This window comes from Ailuropoda melanoleuca, chromosome 15 (assembly GCF_002007445.2).
Source record: "Ailuropoda melanoleuca isolate Jingjing chromosome 15, ASM200744v2, whole genome shotgun sequence".
Taxonomy (NCBI): Eukaryota; Metazoa; Chordata; class Mammalia; order Carnivora; family Ursidae; genus Ailuropoda; species Ailuropoda melanoleuca.
In genome coordinates this window covers 82640414-82665723 of record NC_048232.1, presented here as the reverse complement: position 1 = coordinate 82665723, position 25310 = coordinate 82640414, and the positions used below count along the sequence as shown (strand labels likewise).

The 25310-nt window shown below is 50.0% G+C and overlaps 1 protein-coding gene across 5 annotated transcripts in view; it reads right to left on the bottom strand.

Moving 5' to 3' along the window:
• Window positions 1-7764: 7764 nt before the first annotated feature.
• Window positions 7765-25310, bottom strand: part of GRAP2 (GRB2 related adaptor protein 2) — a 63515-nt gene continuing 45969 nt past the window's right edge. For 3 of the 5 annotated variants that reach the window (XM_002914589.4, XM_034643607.1, XM_034643605.1), the window contains 6 exons: window positions 21979-22070; window positions 18785-18904; window positions 15485-15653; window positions 12043-12231; window positions 10650-10772; window positions 7765-9969 (listed from right to left, as the gene is read on the bottom strand). In XM_002914589.4, the coding sequence (XP_002914635.1) occupies window positions 9790-9969; window positions 10650-10772; window positions 12043-12231; window positions 15485-15653; window positions 18785-18904; window positions 21979-22070 (873 nt within the window). In that variant the 3' untranslated portion in view covers window positions 7765-9789. The remainder of the gene's footprint in view (window positions 9970-10649; window positions 10773-12042; window positions 12232-15484; window positions 15654-18784; window positions 18905-21978; window positions 22071-25310) is intronic. The other 2 variants (XM_034643608.1, XM_034643606.1) reach the window with 1 other exon arrangement.

Genomic DNA, 25310 nt, shown 5'->3' with positions numbered 1-25310 from the left:
GCAGGTAGACAGGCAGGATGGCAGCCAGTGCTAGCAGACCCCAGCAGCAGGGGTCTGAATTCTGGAAGGGGATTGGCATGGACGAGAAGGGAGGGGAGGAGCTGGGTACTGGAGACGTCCCAGCACCGAGGCCTGGGTACTGCAGACGTCCCAGCACTGAGGTCTTACTGCAGGAATGAAGGAAGAGACTGGGGCCAAAGCTCCGATCAAGGGTAGGATCAAGTAGGCAATCCTAGAGGCTGGCACAGAGCCCCACAAGTCAGGAGTTGGCCTCGGGGCGCTGGGCCTGTGCCATGGCTCCAGTGGTGACAGAAGGGCCAGCAGAGCCCAGGAAAGGGTAGACCCTTTAGCAAGCCCTGTATCCTAAGGTAACATACCCTTAAGGGGACTTTCTTAGGAAGTCTAGGTTCAGAAAAGGACTCAGAGAGCCCCAGGGACTCACGAGTATCAATTCCAGAAACTAAATTTCTGTCAACAGAAGGGAGACTCTCCATAACTTTTATGTGTCCTACTAGAGACACGGGCTGGCTAGTTTTTCTATTTTATTTTAAACACAACTCAATCCATTTCTTTTCTGCACCCATCCTGAGTCATTCTTACCTAAGAGGAGTCTGAGGATCAGTGTTTATTTAGTATATGCCGTCTGCATGCATCGGCGGATTCGAGCACTTTATTTTACTAAGGAAAATGAGGCACAGAGGGGTGAAGAGATTTCCCGAAGGTCCGGCGGCCCAGAGACAGTGAAGACAGAGTCTAGGCTATGGACTCCCCAGCCAGTGCTCCGTCTCCCCTGTATCCCCCACCTCATCTGGACTTGCCATGGTAACCAAGCCTCCTCCAGTGTGGGAAGCATAGGCTGCGTGGCAGTTACCTAGCAACTCCCCATAACCAGGTCAGAGCAGGAGGAGGAAGGCACCATGTGCTGCCCACCCTGGGGAATTCGGTGCTGTTGAAATGGGATTGCCCACGTCAGAACATGGCCACGAATGACCCGGATGGAGCCATACCCGGAAGCACCCGTGTAGGGGAGTCTCCCGCCAGGCTCGGCGCGATTGCTGGGACCTGACTGGCTGGGGCCTCAGTCCCCACAGCAGACACAGAGCCTCACTAGGACAGTTCTGCTTTCTGTGCACGGCATGGAAGCTGTCCCCACCCAGATGCTGTCTTCATATGCGTGTGGGAATCCCCTGGGGAAGGCTGAAGGACGAGTGTGTGCGTGTGCGTGTGCGTGTGTGTGTGTATGTGAGTGTGTCCATGCAGGCATTTCCACTCTGAGGGGAAAGCCAGGGAGCTATGCTGCCTCACCCTGCCTTCTTGCTCCTTAACTATCTTAAGAAATGTTTATGGCATGGCCTGGTTCCTAAAATTCGTGCATCTTCTTCTAACATTTCCTGTAGATTGGGTCTTGGTAGCCGTTGCCCACTGCTGCCCTTCCCCACCCACTTCCTCCTTTAGGGCCAGGATCTGCCTGGGTGGCCAGGTTCTGCTTCCTGTAGGGTCCCATCGACTGGTTGTGGCCAGTCATGTGGTCTCATTCTCTTAGCCAGGACTGGTTTAGGAACGGCATGTGATCCAGTCGTGTCAGCGGGATCCGAGGGCATGGCTGCTGTATGACTTCTGGGAGAGATTTTTCTCACAAATTTATTTATTTATTATTTATTTATTTATTTATTTAAAAGAGGTTATTTGTTTGTTTATTTATTTATTAATTCGAGAAAGCGTACAAGTGGGGGAAGGAGCAGAGGGAGAGGGACGAGCAGACTCCCTGCTGAGAGTGACCCTGGACTCGGGGTTCGATCCCATGACCCCTGAGTTCATGACCCGAGCCGAAATGGAGAGTTGGACATGTAACTGGCTGAGCCACCCAAGCACCCCTCTCACAAATTTCAACTGGGAGAGAATGTGCCTCTTTTTCACTGGACACTATCCGTCTGCACAGGATGTCTGGGACTGGAACAGCTGCTAAGAAGAGACACCCCTGATGTTTAGAGGAGGGCGTTGTTGAATCACTGACCTCAGCAAGCCAGGGACTGCCCTATCTCTGGCCTTCTCGAATGTGATACCACAAACCCCTTGCTGCTTGAAATCCTTTGGGTCAGGGTTTCATCCTCCTGGTGGATACTCTTGCTTTCATGGCCTCAGGCTCCCTCACTTTCCACTAGTCCAAGTGGGGCGCTCAGTAGATGTCTAGACAAGGCTTGGCATTAAAAGTAAAAGACCCAAAGGAGACAAGTGTCCCTCTTCCTGAATAAGTCAAAGATATGACTCCTTTGTCCTTTGTCTCCTAGGTTGGAACTGAAATTGGACTTGCAGGACTAACTCCTTGCAGGTTGAATAGACTTGCCCCCCATCCCTTCCTTCCTTCTTTCTTTCCTTCCTTCTTTCATGCGTCCTGCTGAGACTGATTCCTCCCTGCTTGTGAGTGCCAATTATGCACACATCTCTTCTCCACTCCCAGTTCATTGATGTCATGTTGGTGGCTTGAAATCAGCCATGGTGGGAGGTTGTTGTTGTTATTGTTTTAATAGACTTCGTGTTTTTTTTTTTTTGGAGCACTTTTGGGTTCACAGCAAAATTGAGCAGAAGATAAGAGTTTCCTTATACTCCCTGTTTCCCCACACGCGCAGCCTCCCCCGTTATCAACATCCCCCACCCGAGTGGTACATTTCTTACACTTGGTGAACCCATATCAACACATCATTATCACCCAAAGCCCATAGTTTACCTCAGAGTCACTCTTGGTATTGCACACTCTCTGGGTTTTGACAAATGTGTAATGACATGTGGCCACCATTATAGCATCATGGAGAATAGTTTCACTGCTTTAAAAATCTTCTGTTTCACCTCTTCTTTTCTCCCTCCCAACTCACCCTTGGCAACTGCTGATGTTTTTACTGTCTCAATAGTTTTTCTGTTTCCAGAATTTTCCAGAATGTCATATGGTTGGAATCATACCGTATGTGGCCTTTACAGACGGGCTTCCTTCACTTAGTGATAGGCATTTAAGGTTTCTACATGACTTTTCATCTTGAGAGCTTTTTTTTTTTAAGATTTTATTTATTTATTTGAGAGACAGAGTGAGCGAGAAAGAGAGAGAGAGAGATTATGAGCAGGAGCAGAGGGAGAGGGAGAAGCAGACTCCCCACTGAGCGGGGAGCCTGATGTGGGGCTCGATCCCTGGACCCTGGGATCATGACCTTAGGGGAAGGCAGACACTTAACTGACTGAGCCACCCAGGCGCCCTGAGAGCACATTTCTTTTCAGCACTGAAGACTACTCCATTGTCTGGATGGACCACAGCTTATTTATCCGTTCGCCCACTGAAGGACATCTCAGCTGTTTCCAAGTGTTGGCAATTATGAACGGAAACAGCCATAAACATTCATGTACAGGTTTTTGTGTGGACATAAGTTTTCAGCTCCTTTGGGTACATACCAAGGAGCATGATTGCTGGATCATATGTTAAGACTATGTTTAGTTTTGTAAGAAACTGCCAAACCATCCTCCAAAGGGGCTGTACCATTTTGCATTCCCACCAGCAGTGAATGAGAATTCCTGTTACTCCACATCCTTGCCAACATTTGGTGTTGTCAGTGTTTCGGTCCTTGGATTTTCTAAGAGCTGTGTAATGGTATGTCATTGTTTTAATTTGCATTTCCCTAATGACATGCAATGTTGAGCATCTTTTCATGTGCTTACGTGTGATCTTCGATCTTCTTCAGTGAGGTGTCTGTTCAGGCCTTTTGCCCATTTTTCAGTTGGGTTGTTCATTTTCGTATCATTGGGTTTTAAGAATTCTTTATTTTGGGTAACAGTTCTTTATCAGGTAGGCTTTTTGCAAATATCTTTTCCCCTTCTGTGGTTTGTCTTCTCATTCTCTTAATGCATGGCAGGAATATTTATACCACAGAACTGGCAAATGTGACAATCGGGGCTTTCCTTCGGAGGGCAGTTGTTTAACATCTACCAGCACACCAATGCACGTGTGCACCAACCGTTTATAGGGTGAACTGTTCGTGCACTCAAAGATGTTCAGTCTTGTGGGGGAGGCAGGCTCAATGAATCACCGACTATACAGAGTTCTGATTATCGGGATGGAGGCAGAATGAGGATGCAACAGGAACGTGAGGGAGGGACATCGACAGCAGCCATGAAGTTGGGATGGCTTCCCAGTGGAGAACTTGAGCCCTGAGCTAAGTATTTCAAAGTGAGTGGTGTCTGGATCCCTACTGCCCAGTAAGGTAGCCACTTGCCCCATCTCGCTGTGAACTCACACTAGGCACACTGCAAGAGTTAGTGGCCAACGAGTGGCTGGAGGCTGCCACATTGGACAGAGCAGATAGAGAACTTTCCCATCGCCATCACAGAATGTGCTATTGGGCCACACTGATCTAGACCAAAAAATGGGGGAAAGGCATTCCAGGCAGAAGGAACCCCATGGAAAGATGCAGCAGTCTGAGACAACATGACTTGTTCTGGGGGGAGATGGGCATTGCGGCTGAACAAACAGGCAGCAGTCGGATCGCAAAATGGCATTAGTGCCAAGCCTGGGAGTTTAAACTCTAGCCTGAAAGCTAATGGGAGCCCCCGAAGGCTTTTGAACAGAAGCCTGATGTCATCAGCTTTGCATGTTAATAAGGTCTCTCTGGCAGTCAGTGGGCTGGATCAGAGGGGCCAGCCTGGATTCGGGAGACTGTTGCAGTTGTGGGGGCGGGGGTGGGGCAGTGAGGGAGGCTTGAATTGAAGCGGCGACTGTGGCACAGATGCAGAGGGAGTAGAGAGATGTGCATGACCCACTGGCTCGTTGCGTCTGGCCTCTACGAAGTGCTTTGTGTATAGTTGTTGATTTAATGAATGAATTACAGCTGAGCCCAGATTGTACAACAGGGAGCATATCCTCCTGGCACCGTGGGTCGTATCTTTTGCACAAAGAGGTACAAGAGCATTTCTTTTCAGTGGAAGGAGGAAGGGGCAACAGGGAGAGAGACAGACAAGAGAGATGGAGGGGAAAGGGACTCCCTCTGTCCTGTGTGATGGAGCGAGGGCTCCGGTGAGGAGGGAATGAGCTGTGGGAGACTACTGACCGAGGTAGTGCCTCTCTGGGGCCCAGAGACAGGGGCGACTCAGAACTGGGTACAGGCCATTCTCCACCCCTCCTCTTCCCCAACCCCCAGCCACATGGACTGCAGGGCAGAGCTGGTTTCCTGAAGGACTGGGGTATTTCGTCAACATACAGATGCAACGCACAGCGGTTCAGCAGCATCAGGGAAGATGCTGTCAGCAGGGGACGTTCGGGGACAATGAAACATGGCCAGAGTAGGAGGCATGAGTGGACTGGCTCTTAAACACAAGGGAGATGCAAGTCTCCCTGTCTTGGACTCCCGAAGTAACTGGAGATCTTGAGGGCACGCAGCTGAAAGCTACTGTAACTTGGACATCATGTTAATATCACCTTGTTTGCACCTACGGGTCCATAAGGCCTGGGACCTTTGGGTTACAGAATGAACAATAGGTGACATGAGGCAGGTTTCACTTGCTCATTCATTTAACAAATATTTGTTGAGCCTCTGTGTGCCAAACACAGTGCTACATGCTGGGCAGACGATGGTTCACAAAACAGAGATGATCCCTGCCCTCAGGGAGCTTACAGTCTAATAGTCCAACAGACCAGCACATACGCTATTCAGGAAAAGCACCGGAAACCAACAGACAGTCCAATGGGAAGGGTTGGATTTTAGATTAGGGTCAGGAAAGGACAATTTGAGAAAGTGACATTTAAACTGAGACCTTAAGATGCATAGGAGTTAGCCAGGTAGAGGGAACAACAGGTATGGAGGCTTTGGGAACCAATCTGGAGGCTGAGAGAAGGCCAGCGGGCAGGAGCGTGGCAGCAAGGAGGGGAGAGGCACAGAGGAGGCTGGAGAGGGAGGCAGGGCCAGACTCCACACGGCGACATCGGGACTCGGATTCCAATCCCAGTGCGGTGGCTGGCAGGGGATGATGTGATCAGGCTGGTGTTGCACAAGGATCGCTCTGGCCTCTGCATGGAGGATGCACTGGGGACAAGAGGATATGCTGGGAGAAGCATGTCCAGGCTCACTCGGTCACCAGGGAAGAGATACGGTGGCGCGGTTGTGGCGGTGGAGATATGCGGAGGAACCTGAGAAAGACCTACAAGAACCGGGACAACATGTTTTTCTGTGTCCTTGTTTGGTGCATTAACTTCAGAAAAGGCAAACAGCAAGTATTTGCCCAGGCCAGTCTGTCTGGCCTGTGGCCTGTTTTGCTCTGGGTTAGCTGACCTAATGGTGCCCCAGTGCCCTCGCCTCCAAACAGGACCAGCCCCGACTCAAGAGCATTTTATGTTTAAAGATTTCCTGAGAAAGCTTCCACAACTTCTGCGACCTCTGCTTATCTTTAAAATAATCACCATTGGGAAACACCTGTTTGTACTTTATTGGAATGCCTCGCACCCTAAAGTTTCTTCATCTTTTTCTTTAAGATTTTATTTATTTATTTGCGAGCGAACGAGGGGGGGGGGAGAGAGAGAGAGAGAAAGAACACAAGAGGGGGGAGGGTCAGAGGGAGAAGCAGACTGCCCGCCAAGCAGGGAGCCTGATGCGAGACTCGATCCTGGGACTCCAGGATCATGACCTGAGCCAAAGGCAGTCACTTAACCGACTGAGCCAGCCAGGTGTCCAAGTTTCTTGATTCTTGATGGAATCCGAGGCACTGTAATCGGTCGCCTGGGCCATCAAATGTGGATGACGTCATAATGGCACTTCTGAATCATGTCTCATTTGTGAGCAACAGAGAAAGTGCCTGAAGATCCCTAGAAAAGGGATCTCATCTGATTTTTGTGGCTCTCTAGCTCCCTGCCAAGTTCTGTGCTCTTGCTACTCAAAGTCTGGTCCGTGGACCAACGAACATCATCCCCTCAGAGCTTGGTGGACACGCAGGATTGAATCAGAATCTGCATTTTAACACGTTCCCCGGGCACCCCATAGGCACCTGAAGTCTGAGCAGCCCTGCCTTCGGCCACCCTGAGGCCCTCTATCTAAAAGTGGGTGAGCAGTGGCAGGGACCAGAGATTTGATACTGCAGTGAGCCTCCCCAAGGGGTTAGGAAAACAAACTGGTTCAACAGGACCTGGGCTTTCTCTGGAAGTTCCCTGCCCCCAGGTCATGCAGCTGGTCCAGACATCCTTGCTGTTTCCCGACTGTGCGACTGTGCGGCTGGGAGGAGCTCTGGGTGGAGGGCCCCTGGCGCTGAAATGCTGTTGGGTGGAAAGCAACTTCCCATGTGCTCCCCTGGAGAGCACCAGAGGCCCAGCAGAGCCACTTCCCAACACCCCCCAAGTGTGGACAGTTCCATCCCTGTCCTCTCCGCGTGGTCCCTAAGGACCCTAGGTCTCCGTGGGTGGTTTGGGTGACTCTTGTGTCCTCCTGAATTGAGAGGAAAGGCTGTTTTAGCACCAGACTCCCCCGACAGCCTGGGTGGAACAGAACATCCAGTTCCAGGGGTTTCAAAAGCTCTGCCCACACTGTGTGGCAGGCCTCCCCAGGCCAGTGAGCCCCACTCCCAGACACGACACACGGCCTGGCAAAAACATGGGCGCCTGTCGTATCACCGCTTTCTTGAGAAGTGTTTCAAGGCGCGAAATCCAGGCCAGAACCAAATCATTTCCCTTTCTCTTCACTGGGGCTGGTCCTCCCACATAATCAGACAAATGCATGAGGGTTGTGGGCTGTTTAAAGCATATGGTTTGTAAATACTGTAAAATCAAACATCACTTTTGGCTTTTATTTACTGTAACATGTTCACATTACCTAGCACCAAAATAGCTCTTAGGTCTTCTTTGCCTTGCTTTCCTTTCTCCCTGTTCTTTCCTCTTCACCCCTGCCTTCCCCAGCACGCATGTCTCTGCTCTAATTCCTCCCTCCCCACCTGCTCCCTCCCTCCTTCCTCTGCTTGTCTGCCTGTGGACTCCTACTCGGATGTCTTCCTCACCTGCCCCACTTAACATCTTGCCTCCTTTCCCTCCCTTTGTGCCTCTCAGGCTGCTCCTTGATCTTTTGAAATGTCTTTGCTACCTTTCCCTTTCCGTGCTTTCACTGCTAAAGGCTCCTCACTCTCGCTCCACTCCCCCCCACCTCTCAGGGCTATTTTCTCTTCCCTCCCAAGACTCACCGCAGAGTGCCTTCTTTTTCCCTTCCTCTCTAAAGGCAACACAGGGATCACAGAATCATAGAATTCAGAGTCAAAGGGACACAGCCTACGTTACACTGACAGTTACTTCTGAGTCAGAAACTCTTTCTTCTCCTCCTATCACCCTCGATAATGGCTGCCCCTGTCACTCCTTAGAGCAAGAAGGGCTGGGGGAGATGATAAAGGAAGGGGCCCACCTCACCCCCATGCTCCGTCGTCGCCAACATGGGCACCCCGCCCTTTCATTTAGGCCTCATTACACACACACACCCTCTTCTCAGGGCCCTCGGTGCAGGCGTGTTTGCTCCCGGGATCCACCAAAACACTGAGTTTCCTTCTCCGGTGTCTCTTCTCCCCAGCCTGGCCAGTCTGTGCTTCATACCCACAGCCCCAGGGGAAATACAATTCTATTCTGAGGTGGCAGGAGAGACAGTGGTATTGGGGTCCCTTGCCCCACGTGCAGGTCTTGGGGGGGGTGTTGGCAGTGAGGGCTGCCAGCAGTGACTCAACAGCCAGGTCCAACAGGAAGCTCATGGCAAAGCCGGCTCCCACCCAGGGTCATGCTCAGTCAATCAGCGCATCAACAATAGCTAGTCGATGCTCTTGTGGCGTGGGCTTCTCTCTGTGCCACTGAGCAAAGCATCCTCAAAACACAGGAAAAGAAATAGAGACCCAATGAGACACCCCTGTGGCCAGAAAACAAGGGCTCAAAAATCCAGGTTTCTCAGCCGGGGGCTTCTCTTAAGCATTTTACAGAATCTCAGAGGCCGCTTTCTTGGTATCCGGGGAGACAGAGGTTACACCCAAGTAAGCCACTGGGAATTTGTGAAAATCCCTCCATCTCCCAGGGCTTGGCTCCTTGGGGTCTCTGTTTCTCCATGTCAGCCACAGGGAAGAGGATTCGCTGAGGAACGCTCGCTGGAGGGAGGTGAAGTTCTCTGCTGAGCGGGGAGCGGGAGGCCAGCCTTGCCCAGGCTTCAGGACGCCAGCTCTCCAGTCCTGCCTTCGCAGACCTTCCCGCTCCCAGCTCAGCCCTGAGCGGCCGCACCTTTATTTCTAACCCAGCAGCGCCCACCCTTGTAGAATGGGAGGGAAGCTGCCCTGCAAACCCACCCAGGCTTGGAGGTGAGCTGAAACGTGCCCCGTGCAGTCCTGCCCCACCCTGTTGCTCGGCGTCCAACCCCGGGGTGTGGATCTCTGCTTCGCTACTCTCAGGGAACATTCCCAAGGCCAGGAGGAAGCAGAGCCATCTTAAAGACAGGAAGACAGGAAGAATTTGAGTTTCATGTCCCTGCGCCCCCCTTGCCAGCTTTCCCACTGCCTTCCACACACCGCTGAAGGGGAGCAGAAAAACAGGTATGAATATAATTCTCCACCTGACTTCCTTTCATATCAACTAAGTAACCAACAAAATTGCCAATAAATTACTATTATAAAATGTGTGTACACATAGGCATAGATGTGTGTGTGTGTATGTGTGCACACACATATACACGTATGTGTAGATAGTTCCAGCTTTTCTTCCTTGTCCCTCTTGTGCAGGCAGCTTCAGACAAAAGCCTCTGACCCCCCAGAAGGGCCTCATCGGATCATGGGTGCCACGTAGTTGGCAGGAAAGAGGCCCAGTTTGTTGTGCAAGCGGCCGGTCCACCAAGACGGGTTGGAGCTGTCCAGGACCTCGACCACCTCTCCACAGCGAAATCCCAGCTCGTCGTCCTCGAGGGCCTCAAAGTCGTACAGCGCCCGGGCCCACCGCACTCGCTGTTGGGGGAAGCACAGACAGAGGAGTCCCGTTGAGCCAGGGCGGGGGGGGGGGGGGGGGGGGGCTGGGCTTCGGAGCTGCTGTCACGCAGGAGGGGTCCTGCTGGCTCCCACACCAAGACAAAGTCCTCGGTGAGCAGCCTGCCCTGAAGGCCAACCTCTGGCTCTCCAGAGACCCCCCGAACTCCACTTCGACAGAGAGCAGAGCCCGCTGCACAGCCCCGAGCGTCTGAGCCGCCCTAGAGACTCAGGACTATGACCGACAGAGATGTGATTCTCCAAGGCCCCACGAGAATCCTTGCCAGCTACTCTCCCTACAGCAATAGGTGGTCTTTTCACTCTCTCCAGGGACAGAAAGGATGGCAGCGTGCCCATGCTGCCAGCCCTCGGTGCTAGGGCAGCCCAGGCAGATGCAGCACAAGGAAAAAGGCAACAGATCTCCCTCTGCCAGAGCCAGAGTCAGAGCCAAAAACTAGGAGGACAGGGCAAGACCTGGGGGCCAGACAGATCAACAGACAGGGATCGGCTCCGCCTGGGAACTCCTCCTCCATCACGTGCTGGGCTCCCACCACCTCCGTTCTGAGCTGGGAGCAGCTCGCCTCTGTCCTGGAGGAACAATCATTTCTCTCCGTGCCCCTCTGGCCGCCTTCACTGAACCCAGGGAGGGAAAGCTCACATACCCCAGCCACTTGGAGCTGCACGGGGTCTGTGTGTCTCCGGTGCATGAGGGCGGCATTCACTTCGCTGCCCACGCCCAGGCCACAGTGCCCGTCGTTTATGTCAAGGCTGCCTCCTCGGCGTTCCTAGAAACACACGTTAACAGAGGACCTGTCACCACACCACATCCCTGTCAGGCCCCCCCAGTGCCTTGCTCAGATGCCATGGACACAGTCGGTGTTCCAAGAATACTTGCTGCTGATGACAACACACCCCAGGTGTTAGAGAGAGGGGGGAAGGATGGCAAAGGGACCTTTGATTGTGAAGACGATGCCAGATTTCATTCATTCAAAGCATATTTATTGGGTGCCTGCCATGTGTCTAGTACTGTCTTAATCAGTGGGGATAGGTAGCTGGAAAGAAAAGGTCCTTGTCTTTGTGGATCATCACTTCAGAGGGGGAACCATACACATTTAAGTGCTAAGCAAGCTGAGAGAATGTCAGTCTGCCAGGGTAATCAGAGAAGGCTTCCTAGAGGAGGTGATACTTGAACTCTAGGTTAGAGGAGAAGGATCAGCCAGGAAAGGGCATTCTAGGCAGAGAAAATAGGGTATAAAAAGCCCCCAAGTTATGAGAGAAAACACAATAGACCCTTCTGGTAACTAAAGATAGTGCAACGTTGCTGGAATGTGTGTTTGCTTAGGGAGTGGGGAAGGGGGAGGGTGGAGGGTGGGTGGGTGGTTTAGGGAGAGGCAGCAGGAGATGAGGCTGGGGAAACAGATATGGGCAGTTCACAAAGGGCTTTGTGTGCCCTACTAAGGAATTTAGGAATGATGTTATCTGGCTGTATTGTCCATCTCAGTAAGCGGCCCCAAATCCCGTCTGGAACAAGGCAGGCGATAAATAAATAAATAAGCAAGGCTCTGTTGCGGGTGTTAATCTGTTTTTCTTGTGGCTCTCCACAGCCAGAGGGGTTAAGGGGCAAGGATAGATTTGGAATTGCGCTGACAGGAAAATGAGGCAACGGTTCACTGAATCCTCAGGGTAGGAGCATGTGTGCGTGTGTGTGCGCACGCGCGCGCGTGTGTTCAGGCAGGGAGCCAATGAATTCACAGGGCCTTCTTTGCCAAGAGCAGTTCCCATATCATATTACCCTATTTCTGCCAGTTGGGAGGTCCAGGGTCTTCTTTACGAACTCTGAGAGCCCTCACGAGGCTGGGGGTGCCCAAGACGCTCCTCCCCGGCCCGCAGTCCCAGGACCACAACAGACCCCCAAGCATTTGTTGGCTCTGGTTGCATCCGGCATCGTGGGGGATTTTCACACGCTCAGTGGCCGCGGGAACAGGGTGGCCTGAGCCCCGGGCTGGGGAGGTCCTCTTCCCGACCTCACGGTGCCCATTCATTCTGCTGGGGTACCTGATGGAAATGAGGGTGCTGCAGGTAGCGGTGCTGCTGGGCTGGGGGCGCTGGCGGGTAAGGTGAGGGAGGGGGTGCCGGGTGGTCCGACAGCTTCCGGATCATCGAAGGCCGGATTTCTTCTCCCACAGTCCCACTGAGGTGCAGGCCTCCCTGGGGCCTCCGGTCCAGGCTGTTGCCCCGGTGACCCTGGAAGAGAATGACGAAGAGGATGCCGATCCATCCTCTTCCTGCAACTCCTGCCCCCTGCTTTCCGGAAGCTTTCCAGACTTTGCCCATGACCTCTCCAAGAGACAGCCGAAAGCATGTGGGCAGCCTCAAGAGAGCCAATGGTCTGGACGCTAGTGGTTTCAAAAATGGTCTCCACGTTCTCAGATTCTCCCGGGTTGGGGACTCTGGGTCTCTGGTTCACTTTCCACGTGCTACCCATTAAGTCTCTTCCTAGCGGGCTTGTTTTACTCTCTGTAATCAAGCTTGAATATTCTATTTTGCTAACACAATGCCACCCCTCCTTATCGCATGTTGCCACACCACCGGACATCCTCCCCTCCCGATAAGCTCTGCCACTGACTTTGCCTGATTTTGAACTGTCATTTATGGCCCGGTGATAGAGCCCCAAACAGCAGCCCTCTTGCGGCACCATGGAAACCAGGCCTGCCGCTGGGCAGGCTGGGAAGGAGCACAGCCTTTCTGCTTACTGGTACCACAACCTTATGACTCGGAGGTACTTTCTTGTTATTTCAATTTCACAAACAATTACACAGGCCTGGGCTTCTTATATGCCAGGCGCTGTTTGAAGTGCTTTACAAATATGAACTCGTTTAATCCAGTTTAATGCATTTTATGCTACCTCTTTCCTCTGCATGCACATCCTGGTAAATTAATACCTCTGTTTCTTGGTTAAAATAACTCACAAATTCTTAGTTAACCTTTGTTTTTCTTTCTGAACTTTTATGTGCACTTGCTGGGAACACCCTTTTCTCCTAGGACTATCATTTCTCAGGCTTACAACCAACAAAATTACCTGAAATGGTTTTCTCTACTTCCCCAGAGCACCTGTTGCTTTGAAAGCCTCAACTTGTTCCAGGGATTTCAACCAATACCACTATTTCAGAGAATGCTTCTTTCTAGAATACCCATTTCTTTCTTATAACGATGTTGTTTCCTTTGCAAGATATTTTATGTATATACACACACACACACACATATATATATAGTGTGCGTGTGTGTGTGTGTGTGTGTGTGTGAATTTTCTTATGGGAGGCAAGTTAGCATTTCCTTGGTGGCTACTATGTCCAAACTTTATGGCAAGTGCTATCGCTATATTATCTCATTTAATCCTTACAACAGCCCACTGAGGGAGGTATTATAATCTCTCCATTCTCCAGATGAGAAATCTGGTACTCAGAAAGGTTTCTTTTCTTGGCTATGTAATAAGGATAGTTAGTGATGAAATAAGGATTTAAAAACTAGGTTTTTCTGGGGGTGCCTGGGTGGCTCAGTTGGTTAAGTGTCTGACTCTTGGTTTCAGCTAGGGTCATGATCTCAGGGTCANATGCCAGGCGCTGTTCGAAGTGCTTTACAAATATGAACTCGTTTAATCCAGTTTAATGCATTTTATGCTACCTCTTTCCTCTGCATGCNGCCAGGCGCTGTTTGAAGTGCTTTACAAATATGAACTCGTTTAATCCAGTTTAATGCATTTTATGCTACCTCTTTCCTCTGCATGCACATCCTGGTAAATTAATACCTCTGTTTCTTGGTTAAAATAACTCACAAATTCTTAGTTAACCTTTGTTTTTCTTTCTGAACTTTTATGTGCACTTGCTGGGAACACCCTTTTCTCCTAGGACTATCATTTCTCAGGCTTACAACCAACAAAATTACCTGAAATGGTTTTCTCTACTTCCCCAGAGCACCTGTTGCTTTGAAAGCCTCAACTTGTTCCAGGGATTTCAACCAATACCACTATTTCAGAGAATGCTTCTTTCTAGAATACCCATTTCTTTCTTATAACGATGTTGTTTCCTTTGCAAGATATTTTATGTATATACACACACACACACACATATATATATAGTNGTGTGTATATATATATATATACACACACACACACACATATATATATAGTGTGCGTGTGTGTGTGTGTGTGTGTGTGTGAATTTTCTTATGGGAGGCAAGTTAGCATTTCCTTGGTGGCTACTATGTCCAAACTTTATGGCAAGTGCTATCGCTATATTATCTCATTTAATCCTTACAACAGCCCACTGAGGGAGGTATTATAATCTCTCCATTCTCCAGATGAGAAATNATACACACACACACACACATATATATATAGTGTGCGTGTGTGTGTGTGTGTGTGTGTGAATTTTCTTATGGGAGGCAAGTTAGCATTTCCTTGGTGGCTACTATGTCCAAACTTTATGGCAAGTGCTATCGCTATATTATCTCATTTAATCCTTACAACAGCCCACTGAGGGAGGTATTATAATCTCTCCATTCTCCAGATGAGAAATCTGGTACTCAGAAAGGTTTCTTAACTTGGCTATGTAATAAGGATAGTTAGTGATGAAATAAGGATTTAAAAACTAGGTTTTTCTGGGGGTGCCTGGGTGGCTCAGTTGGTTAAGTGTCTGACTCTTGGTTTCAGCTAGGGTCATGATCTCAGGGTCATGGGGTCGAGCCCTGCATCAGGCTCTGTGCTCAGCTCAGAGTCTGTTTGAGATTCTCTCTCTCTCCCTCGTCCTCTGCCCCTCCCCCTGCCAGTGAGCGCTCTCCCTCTCTCTCTCTAAAATAAAGAAAAAAATCTAAAAAAAAAAAAAAAAAAGGTTTGTCTGATGTATTTTCTAGTAAGATGATACTCTGCATTCCACACTGTTCCAAGAGCAAGAATTCCAGGTCCAGCTTCTTCCCCCAACACCCCCAACCTCCCTTTCTGTGACGAAGCTCTATCTGCTGCCTTAGTCCTGGGCTCTAGGCCACTCTCCAACATCCCTGTGTGTGGCCCCCTGGCCTTCATCTTTGGGCAACTCTAGGCTAGTTTCAGCTAGGCTGAAACTGTGCTGTAGTACTATCCATTAGAACAAAATAAAGCACCCATGGTTAAGAGCTAATGTTTGTGGAGTGCTTGCAGCACTGTTAGGAGTGGTGTACGGGAAGGGGATACACTATCTTCTCTAACCTTCACCACCATCTATGAGCTAGGTATCACCATCATTCCAATTTTATTGATCAGGAAACTGAGGATCAGACAACTTTCCCAAATCACATGGCTGGGAAGTGTTCAGAGATGGCCGAAGCTGAGGTCTGACCTCGGACTTATTCTGTCTTCCAGAATATTCGGAGGACATGCCCATCAAATGCATTGTCTTGATGGGTCAGATAGGACTCATGCGGCCTAAAATCTGCAGACTGGGGCTGATTGCGGCCTGAGGCATACCTGATCCTCTCGGGTTCTGTCCCTCAGAAAGATCTGCTTCTGTTTGGAGATGGAAGTCGTCCTGTAGTAGTCCACCAGCTTATTTAGAGATGGAAACTTCTCTGTCCACAGGAAGTAATTACCCTTGTTGTCTCTCATGACCTTGAAGTGCTGAACATCATCCTCATGCCTAGAGATCAGGGCGAACGCAAATTGTATATTACATGGTGACAATGTCCCCACCCGCAGGGCTGACCACATCCAGGGATGCTGGAGTTCTGTTGGGGCAGGAATGGGGATGCGAGTGCCTGCCCATCACAGGGCAGGTGGACCGGCTCAGTCAAACTCTACGGGGAGATTGGTGGGAGGGACCGCTCAGGACACAGGCAGCATTAGAAGGGATTTTTACATCAGCGGAAGATAATCTGTCTTCTGACACCGAAGCCAACCTTTCATAAGAAAAAAATGTCCAAGCGCTTCAACGACTACCAGTTCAAGGACTTTTTCACAATGTTTGCTTGAAACATGGCAACCCCCGAGTCCTGTACAATGCCTAGCACTCTGCCAAGACTCAGAAGGGAGAGGTTTTTCACCCCTGTTATCTTTCTATTCTCAGAAATACTTTGGACCAGCTCTTTTAAGCCCATAAAATAGCTCTGGACAGTAAGAGACCATTCTGAGAAATTTGTCACACTTGGCTCTCTACCTAATGGAGATGTCTTGGTTTATGTTTTGCATAAATAAGTTTACAAAGTATTTTGAACTTTGGGGGAGAAAGGTGTCATATAGCAATGCAGTGTTTTAACTGAAAAGGACCTCTGAGATTGTTTAGCCTCATCTCCATGTTCCCGATGAGGACGCTGAGGCTCAGAGAGGTGGATGGGCTTGGCCAAGGTCGCCGTGAGTGACTGGCAGAGCGGAGGCGTGAACCCTGGCTTTCTGACCCCAGCCCAGTGAATTAAGCCTGTCATATCATGTACACACACCAACTGCTTCTAGACCAGCACTTTTTGACACCAGCTGAATCCCAGTGATGGGAAATATTTGTATCAGGGATGGAGAAATTGGATTTTATTCATCTGGAAAGGGACAGCTTGGCCTTTACTAATAGCTCCAGTCTGTCCCCATCACCAACGCATTCTCTTTTCAATGTCAAGTTTATTCGTCAAACAGACATACATTTATATCTAAAAATAAACTAATGATACCAATTGCCTGATCCAACAGAAAGGTCAAGAATTTAAGGAGAGTTGGGGAGTGAAGATACCTCTGACAGTTAGTGCAGGTTTCTTAAGGATGAATTCAGCAGACCGTGTTGGGAGGGGATGGGAATTTTGATTGATCTTCAATCTCATCTTATGTGCCAGGCTCTGCTCATGGCCAGGGGAACCCATACTGGGACCTCTGCTTGACTGCTCTGGGCTACGAACCGACATTCGCAATCACTGCATGGTCTTTCCCTTGGTGTTGGCCACTAACAGATGCTTTCTTCACTCTGACAACACATGGCTTAATTCATAGTCATTACTCCTCACATCTGTGTGTGGAGGAGGAAATATTCTTGTGATATAATTATTCATCCACCACCTCTTAGTCAAAGAACTCCGAGTGAGAAACATTAACCCTCTCTCTCTCTCATGAGCTGAGAGGATGGATGTCAGGCTTGCAGCCGGTCCCTGGAGAGAGAGAGTGGCTGCACCATTGTCTCAAGCTCCAAGAAGAACAGAAAAGGATGTAACTCAGGGCTCCGGACTCTAAAATCTGGTGTCTCAGACCCTTAACGAGCGCGAAGTGATAGACTACAATTAACTCTTAATTACCTGTGCATGGCAGAAGGCAGCTGTATAAACAAATAAAAATGGTTTGCTCTGGAATATATTAGGCTACATTTCTGCAGAGGATGTAGTAACGATTATGGTAATAACCCCAAGAAACTGCAACACCCAAGAGCAGGGAGAGACTGCGGCAGAAGTCAAGGCTGACCGTGCTGGGAATTCACCTTCATGGAGGAAATACAAACCCTAATTCCTAGCTGAAAAGCCACAGTGCACTTGATGCAAACCAGAGGCACCAAGAGATACCCTTTGACGCAACCATTTACCTGGTCCAATCTGTAATCAGGGCCCTTAAGAAAGAGCTTTGACTGTAAGACTTATTAAAAGAGCAAAATTGCATTAAGACCTAACAAATATAGAACTTGTGATACATCGGTATTGGCCTCTGAGCTAAAATTTCCTGTTGCCTAAGCTGTGAAAATAAAAAAAAGTTTCAGTTAAGGAAAATGAAAGATTTTAAGCAAGATTGCGAGGGCAATGCTCGTGAGACCGAGCTATTTTTGAGCACTTCAGAGGCACATGTGCATACAAATGGTTGACCCATTATTCGCTAAGTCCTCCCTACCTATTCCTTAAAATATCCATTCTTCCTAAATAGTGAAGTGGCCTCAGTTCATGACCCGAGACTGGATTTACGCACTTAAAGCCCTGAAGCTACACGCCGTTCACTGTGTATTGAATAATCCAGACCAACATTTCCTGTCAGTGAACTTGACAGTAGGCTCCACTGTACAGGTTGTCACGTCGCCTCCTGTACGGATATCAGCATTAATTTGTGCACTTTCATATGTGGTCACCGTGCCTGTTATGTGACTTGCGATCCCAGACATGCTGACCACGTGCAGTGTGCCCAGACTTGGGGTTTCGGAGTGTGGGGCTGTGTCATGTTTAGGCCCCGACTGACTCATTTCCTCCCTGCTGCTGCACATGAGCGAGATTGTGCTGCTGCGGTCCCTCGCCCCAGCCCTCCTCGGCTTGGATCTGTCGCTGTCAGTTTGCTGCATTACGGTGTGCTGAGCTGGCCCTTCTTCTTACGCAGCCACCTACAACAATGACTTGGGATTTTAATTTTCCTCTGAGCCTTCTTCAGACATATATCAGTAGAAGAAGAGGTTCAGATTGAAACCCCAAAACAGATGGGAACAGGTGGGAATTCTCCCTTTCTTCTCCTGCCCCACGTCCTTGCCCAAATACTCACTGAATGCCTGCTGGGTACAGGCACTGTTAAAGGCACAAAGGTGAAATCGATTAAGATCCTGTCCTTCCAGAAGCACTTGGGGTAGAGGGGGAGGCAGATGAGCATATACGTAATTTGGCCACAAACCAGCGTCCCGAGGAGTTATATAAATGTGTCGTGGGAAGGAAACGAATGGCGTCCCAGATGATAAGATGCTGGGGCCCCTTGGCCACCATGCTCCTGAGCAACAGGTCACATTCAAGAGGTCACCTCATGGCTTTGGCAGTCTGGGATGGGAATGGCCGGTACCTGACGGAAATGGAGAAGTCCCCTGGGGAGCTCTGGCTGGCCCGGATGATGAAGAAACCAACCTCCTTGCCCATAAGTAAGTTCTCTGCCTGGTGTCGCGAGAGACCTTCATGAAACCATCTATCGGATGAGAGAAAACCAGAGAATCTTGGTGAGATACCAGAGTGATTGGAAGGGGAAGGGGAGAAGAGATGACCCAAAGGGACAGAGCCTGGGGACTCTGGTGGGCAGAGTGCAGAAAGAGACTGAGGAAGGGCGGGAGCCTCTGAAACCAAACGTATGCTCTGGGCAGTTTTCAGGCAAGGCAAGTGAGTGTTTGCCTGACGCGCCCCCCTTTGTTCCTTCCCTCCAGGAGAAGTCTCTCTCGCACTTGGAAAACCTGAATCATGGAAATGTGCCACTGCACCAAAATGGGACAGTGTGGGAGTGACTCGCTGCGGGAAGCAGCCGCCTGCTGGCAGCTCTGGGAGGGATGTCGCTGGGAAAGAACTGCAGGGGACAGATGATGTGCCAGGAGGACAGGAGCCCCTTCGGGCGCTGGGGGGCCGGAGCCGGGAAGCCTAAGGCTCATGCCCAGGCTGAGCTCAGGGGGCCCCCTCAGAGCTCAGGGGCCCTGGAGATCTGGGTGGTGTGGAGCCAGGCTAGCAGCCTCCAGAGAGAGGCGTCTACACAGCCAGCTCCTGGGCCCTCCCCCAAATCCAGGAAAATAATCTTGACCGTGGAAACGAAGGAACGGAGGAGATCTCCTCCTTCCGAGGAGCAGCGAGGGTGGCAGGCTCTGGCAGTGCTGTGGCCGGTGGCATAGCATACACGCAAAAGGCCAAGCACTGCCAAACGGAGGCTACGGCCTCAGGGCAGGCGCCCAGAAACCTAGCGACCACAGAAGAGCAAAAATGAGTGTTTGCAATCACTCAGCAGCCCCGAGTGGGACGGGTCCCATCCCTCCAAGGTGGCTGCCCGAGTGCCACCCCTGGAAGGCCAGCACATACGGCCCTTTAGGGTGAAGGTCCGACATGCCTTGGTGAGCAATCCCCTGGGCTCTCGGCGTTTAGGAACCTGGCCTCCAGACAGGGGTGGCAGGACGGATGCCCTTATTCCGGACCCGGAACGGCAGGGGAAGCGCGGTTGGGCTGTGAGGGGCTCGAAGCAGAGGGGTTCCGGCGGCCAGCTGCCTGGAGATGGTGCCAGAGCGTCCGCCGTACTTGGCCACGGGGCAGAACAAGTGACCACCACAGCGTGGCCTTGTGTAGGGAACGTGATGGGGCTGCGTGAGGGACCGGGGTGTGCTCCACGGCAGCCAGATGTCGAAGGAGCTGTTTCGGACGAGGCCGTGAGTGGTTAGGGGATAGTCTAGAAAATACACATTTGTCCTCGCCCTGGAGTTTGATATGGGACTCCAAGACTGGCAAAAATGTCCGCACACTACATATGAAACGAGCAGGCAGGGTTATGTTTTTACCTACTGTTCCAAAGCTGCTCATTCGTTCATTCAACCATTTTTTATCAAACATCTACTCTGTGCTGGCCTTCTGCTGGGCACCGGGCGTGCAGGGGTGAGCATAGCAGACCAGAAGGTCTGACCCCGTGAGCTTACATTCTATCATGCAGAGACACTAGACCCCAGTGTCCGGTGGGTCCCTGCAACTGTGATAAAAAGGTTCCAAGGGGCGGAGAGGAGTCAGAGATGATGGGACAGACAATTCTCTCGACGAAGTGCAGTGGTAGCTGGAAGGGGACTTGGGATCAAGAATTTTTGTTTTGTTTTTTTGGTAAGATGGGAGAAATTGCAGTATCTTCGCTGATGGGAATGCCCCAGGAGAGAGAGAGAGAGAGAGGGAACTGATGTGCGAGAGAGGGAGAGGGAGTTTCTGCTGGAAGCACAGACAGTTCCTTCTGAACAGCTGCAGGAAAGGCACCCTTGTCTGAGTGCAGTTGCAGGACGTGGCTGGATGCAGTGAGTCAGCTGGGGGGCGGGGTAGAGGGGCTTTTCTGGTGGCTTCCGTTGTCCCAATGACCCTGGAAGCAAGGCCCTGAGCCACGAGTGCTGTGAGGGAGGGGCTGGAGGTCTGAGGAGCAAGAAGGTGTGGGGTGGTCATCTAGAAGATTACAGGGCAGGGCCCCTGGGTGGCTCAGTCGGTTAAGCGTCTGCCTTCGGTTCAAGTCATGATCCCAGCGTTCTGGGATTGAGCCCTGCATCGGGCTCCCTGCTCGGTGGGGAGTCTGCTTCTCCCTTCCCTTCTCTTCCCCCCACCGCTCATGCTCTCTCTCAAATAAATAAAATCTTTTAAAAAAAGTAGAAGAGGGGCGCCTGGGTGGCGCAGTCGTTAAGCGTCTGCCTTCGGCTCAGGGCGTGATCCCGGTATTACGGGATCGAGCCCCACATCAGGCTCTTCTGCTATGAGCCTGCTTCTTCCTCTCCCACTCCCCCTGCTTGTGTTCCCTCTCTCGCTGGCTGTCTCTATCTCTGTCGAATAAATAAATAAAATCTTTAAAAAAAAATGTAGAAGGTCACAGGGCAGCATCAAGGGCTGAGGTCAGTGGTCGTTCTGTCGGTTCAGTGGTCAGTCCTGGTTCACAGTGAGTGCACTCCCGCACCTCATCAGAGTCACCAAGACCACTTCGGGTTTCTAACAGACCTGTACTCTTTGAGCTAGACTGTGACTCTCGGAGATGAGATTTCTATCTAACCCTTGTGGTCAATTCTTGAGACAAACGAGATCCAATCTCTATTTTTCTTTTTCCTCTTGATGAAGGGAATCTCCTCTTTTCCCTCCACTGACTGTTCTCAAGGGTATGAGCATGGTTTAGGGAAAGCAGGGAGCTGTTTGGGATCCCTGGTAAGGATGGAAGACGTTGGGAGGTCATGGAGAAGTGCCCTCAAGAAGCAGCTGTTGTCATGGGGTGGCCAACAGAGCCCCGGGTAGAATTCGTGGAAACCCTGTGATTGCAATTATAGATTAGTTGAGCTTATAAAACCTAAAATAGGCGATCCATGCACATGGTATAAAATTCAAAAGGGAATGCAGTGAAATGCAAATCTCCCTCCCACCCTGGCCTTGAGCTGCGTGGTTCCCTCTCCAGAGGCAACCAGTTTTGACAGTATCTTGGGTATGCATAGATAATTTTAGTGACTGCTGAAAAAGTAAGGGGAGTGTGTGTGGGTAGGCCCATGTCAGCAGGATGGAAATACTTACTCAGGAAACTGGATGTCTATAAAATTCTTGGGCACATATCCTTCTTGGCTCCCAAGCTCCGCCTTGAACCACTCCTCTTGGTTACTTAAGATCTACATGGAAGAGAAGGAAGGGCAGAGACTGTAGGGAGGACACCAAGAAGCAAAAGAGAGGGGCAGGAAAAAGAACACCCTTTTGGATATAGAGGGGAAAAAATGCCAAGGAAACCACACAGGTGCCCCAGTGGGGGAGCAACAGGTTTCTCTCTGGAGTTTGGCTTCTTTGGCCCTGAGCTATTTCTGTCCACTGGTTCCACCCACACGGGGGACCCCACCATGGCATGGCCTCCCAGACTCAGCACTCAGGGGATTCTCTGAAAGCCTTTCTCTTTATATTTTGGAAATTCATGTGTCCCAGATGCCAGCACCTGAAGCCCCTCATCTGAGCAGTTGCTGGGAAGGCCAGAGTGGCCACCCCATGATTTCTTCTTCTCTGACAGGTAACCAGGAACCTTTTACAAATTTAACTTGTTCCTTTGTCCTTAAACAATCAAATTAAAACTTTAAATACCCAGCGGGGCCTGCTTTGGAAACAGTCACTCTTTGTGCTCACACTCCATGTGTTTCACAAACAATTTGGACGTAACTCAAGATATTTGGGATGGCTTTTCTAAACTTGCTTTTAGTGCCAGATCTCAAGCAAAGCCAGAAGTTCTGTCTCATGACTGTATGGTCCTTTGCTGACTGTGACCCCAAATGTTATTGCTTCCCTTGATTACTCATATGACTCACCAGACTTGGCTCTATGTGGCTTCTGGTTATTTCAGAAAATGTTTCACTATTAAAAGACAAATGTTTGCCCCCACCCCCCACGGAGAATGTTTCTAAAGTATGTGGCATGGACTTGAACAATAATGGAGATGGCAGAGCCAAACGGCAAACAGAAGCTTGACAATGTCATGGAGCCCCTGCAGGAGCCCCCCTACTTCTGGATTTTGTGGGAGACGCAATCAATCTGTATTATTGGTTGAGCCGTATTCAAGTTTCTGCTTCTTTTTTTTTTTTTTTTTTTTTAGATTTTATTTTTTATTTATTCGACAGAGATAGAGACAGCCAGAGAGAGGGAACACAAGCAGAGGGAGTGGGAGAGGAAGAAGCAGGCTCATAGCAGAAAAGCCTGATGTGGGGCTCGATCCCGTAATACCGGGATCACACCCTGAGCCAAAGGCAGACGCTTAACCGCTGTGCCACCCAGGCGCCCCAAGTTTCTGCTTCTTGCAGCTGATAATGCCTTGACGGATGGAAGTGCTAAGCTGAAGGGAAAAGCAGAAGATGGGTAGGAAGGACTGCCTGGAGGAGAGACCCTGGTGTTGCCCAGGCAACGAAAGGAGTTACCCAGGCCAAGTCTGATGGCGCAGGAGCTTCTGGGATGGGAGGAAGTGGGATGCATTCTGGGAACGAAAGGCCTTGGTCCAGTGGGAGTTTAGACTGCGGTCCCAGGGCAGAGAGAGGAGAAGCCAGAGGCACAAGGTCATGTGGCCCATGTTAAAAAGTCTGGACTTTTATTTTGAAATGTATGGGAAGCTACTACAGTCTTCTGAGCAGGGAAGTAACACAGTAAGAATTAGAGCCAACAAAGAGTCCTGTATCAGAGTGTGAAGACGGATTGGAGGGGGAAAGTCTAGGAAGGCAGTGTAGCCATGCCGGCGAGAGGCGAAGGGCTATTTTAGAGGAACCTGGAAGCAAAGTGTGCAGGACTGCGTGACTGTTCTCCGAACCAAAGGAGAAGGGGATTCTGGGAGGGCTCCGGAATTTGGACTTGGGAGACTGAGTGGGGGGTGATGTCTTGGCTAAAACAGAAAGTAGAGGAGGAGAGGCAGGTCTGGGGGAGGGTTCATGGACTTCGGATTGCATATGGGTGAATCAAAGTTGCCCCTGGGACTGTCTGAGAAGAAAAGCTCAGTGAGCAGCTGGAGGTGTGTGTCTGGACTCAGCAGAGAAGTTGGGGCCGGCATTCGGGATTTCAGAGTACTCCCAAAGCAGGTGGAGTTGCAGTCTGGGTCCCATGGGTTTCTCTCTTCCAGAGATGGGAAGAAATGAAGAGAGCTGAGTAACTGATACTTCTAATATCACCCCTGAGGTGGAAGAAAGGGACCAGCACTCTGAGTTTGGAATGAGAAGACCTGGTTTCTAGCTTGGCCCTGTCATCAACTATATGACCTTCGGCAAGTCAATTAGCCTGAAAAATGGGGACAGTAACAACCAGCTCATCCCTCACAGAGCTGATGTGAGGATCACCTGAGCCCTGGTACCTCGAAGCCCTTCAGAAAGTATAGGCTGTTTTTAAAAATACAATTCTGCAAAGTGTGGTATTCTTAGGAGGGAGGACTTCAGCTCTGAAGGACATGGTAGGGTTTATAAGTTCTTCAAAGTATTATATGTGTATGTTTTGAATTTAATCACTTGTTCTGAAGAAATAAAAGTGTGTCCCATATTTGAGTTCTAGAATTGCTGAGGACAGAAAACTTTATAGTTTCTAACATCAAATGTGACTGCTGGTATCACTAAGGACGCGTGGGTATGTGTATGCAGAGGGGGTGCGGTGGCAGGGGGAGCAGAAAATCTAGGTCAGAAAAAGAACTAGGAAACTCGGCACACAAAGAACACAAGGACGTTTCACTCCATGCCTTCGTCCTCCACCCCCAACTTATGGCTTTGGAATTCCTTTCTCCCATCACACGGGAGTGCGAAGTTTGGGCTGGGTAGCAAATGTCAAGTACAAGGTAAGCAGGGATAAGGTAATAGACACCAACTGGAAATTGGCTCATCACGGTAAGAACCAACTTTGTACTTAGTTCTCTGACCTGAAACCAGCTGTCATCTTAGTAATTGTGGCGAACACCCATCTACCTCCCGTAGATACTGAAAGATTATCCCGCAACGCCGGCCATTTCTCGCCACCACCTGGTGCTCCGTCTGCCTGAGATGGTGTTCCCAGAGAGGTGAATTTACAGGCTTTTTATGGTGTATAGAAGGCAAGGTTTTAAAAGAATCTCATTTTCTGCAAAGAAGAGTCTTTGGGGGGAGGTGGTTTCCTCCTGCCGTTGTTGGCCCAGGGCCCCATACTTCCTGTTCTTCTCATCTCTCTGCCTATTCGGTTCCCCCTATCTCTTGTCCCCATCATGAAAACCCAAACAAGGGGTTCAGCCCGAGCACATGAGGTTTTAGACTTCACTTAACAGTGTCTTAATTCTTATAATGTTGCCTACGAAAATAATTTTCTGGGTTACGTGGCCTGAGAATAAGTTAGACGTGGGAAGAGGACAAAATGTACAGTTGGGAGAATTTTAAAAT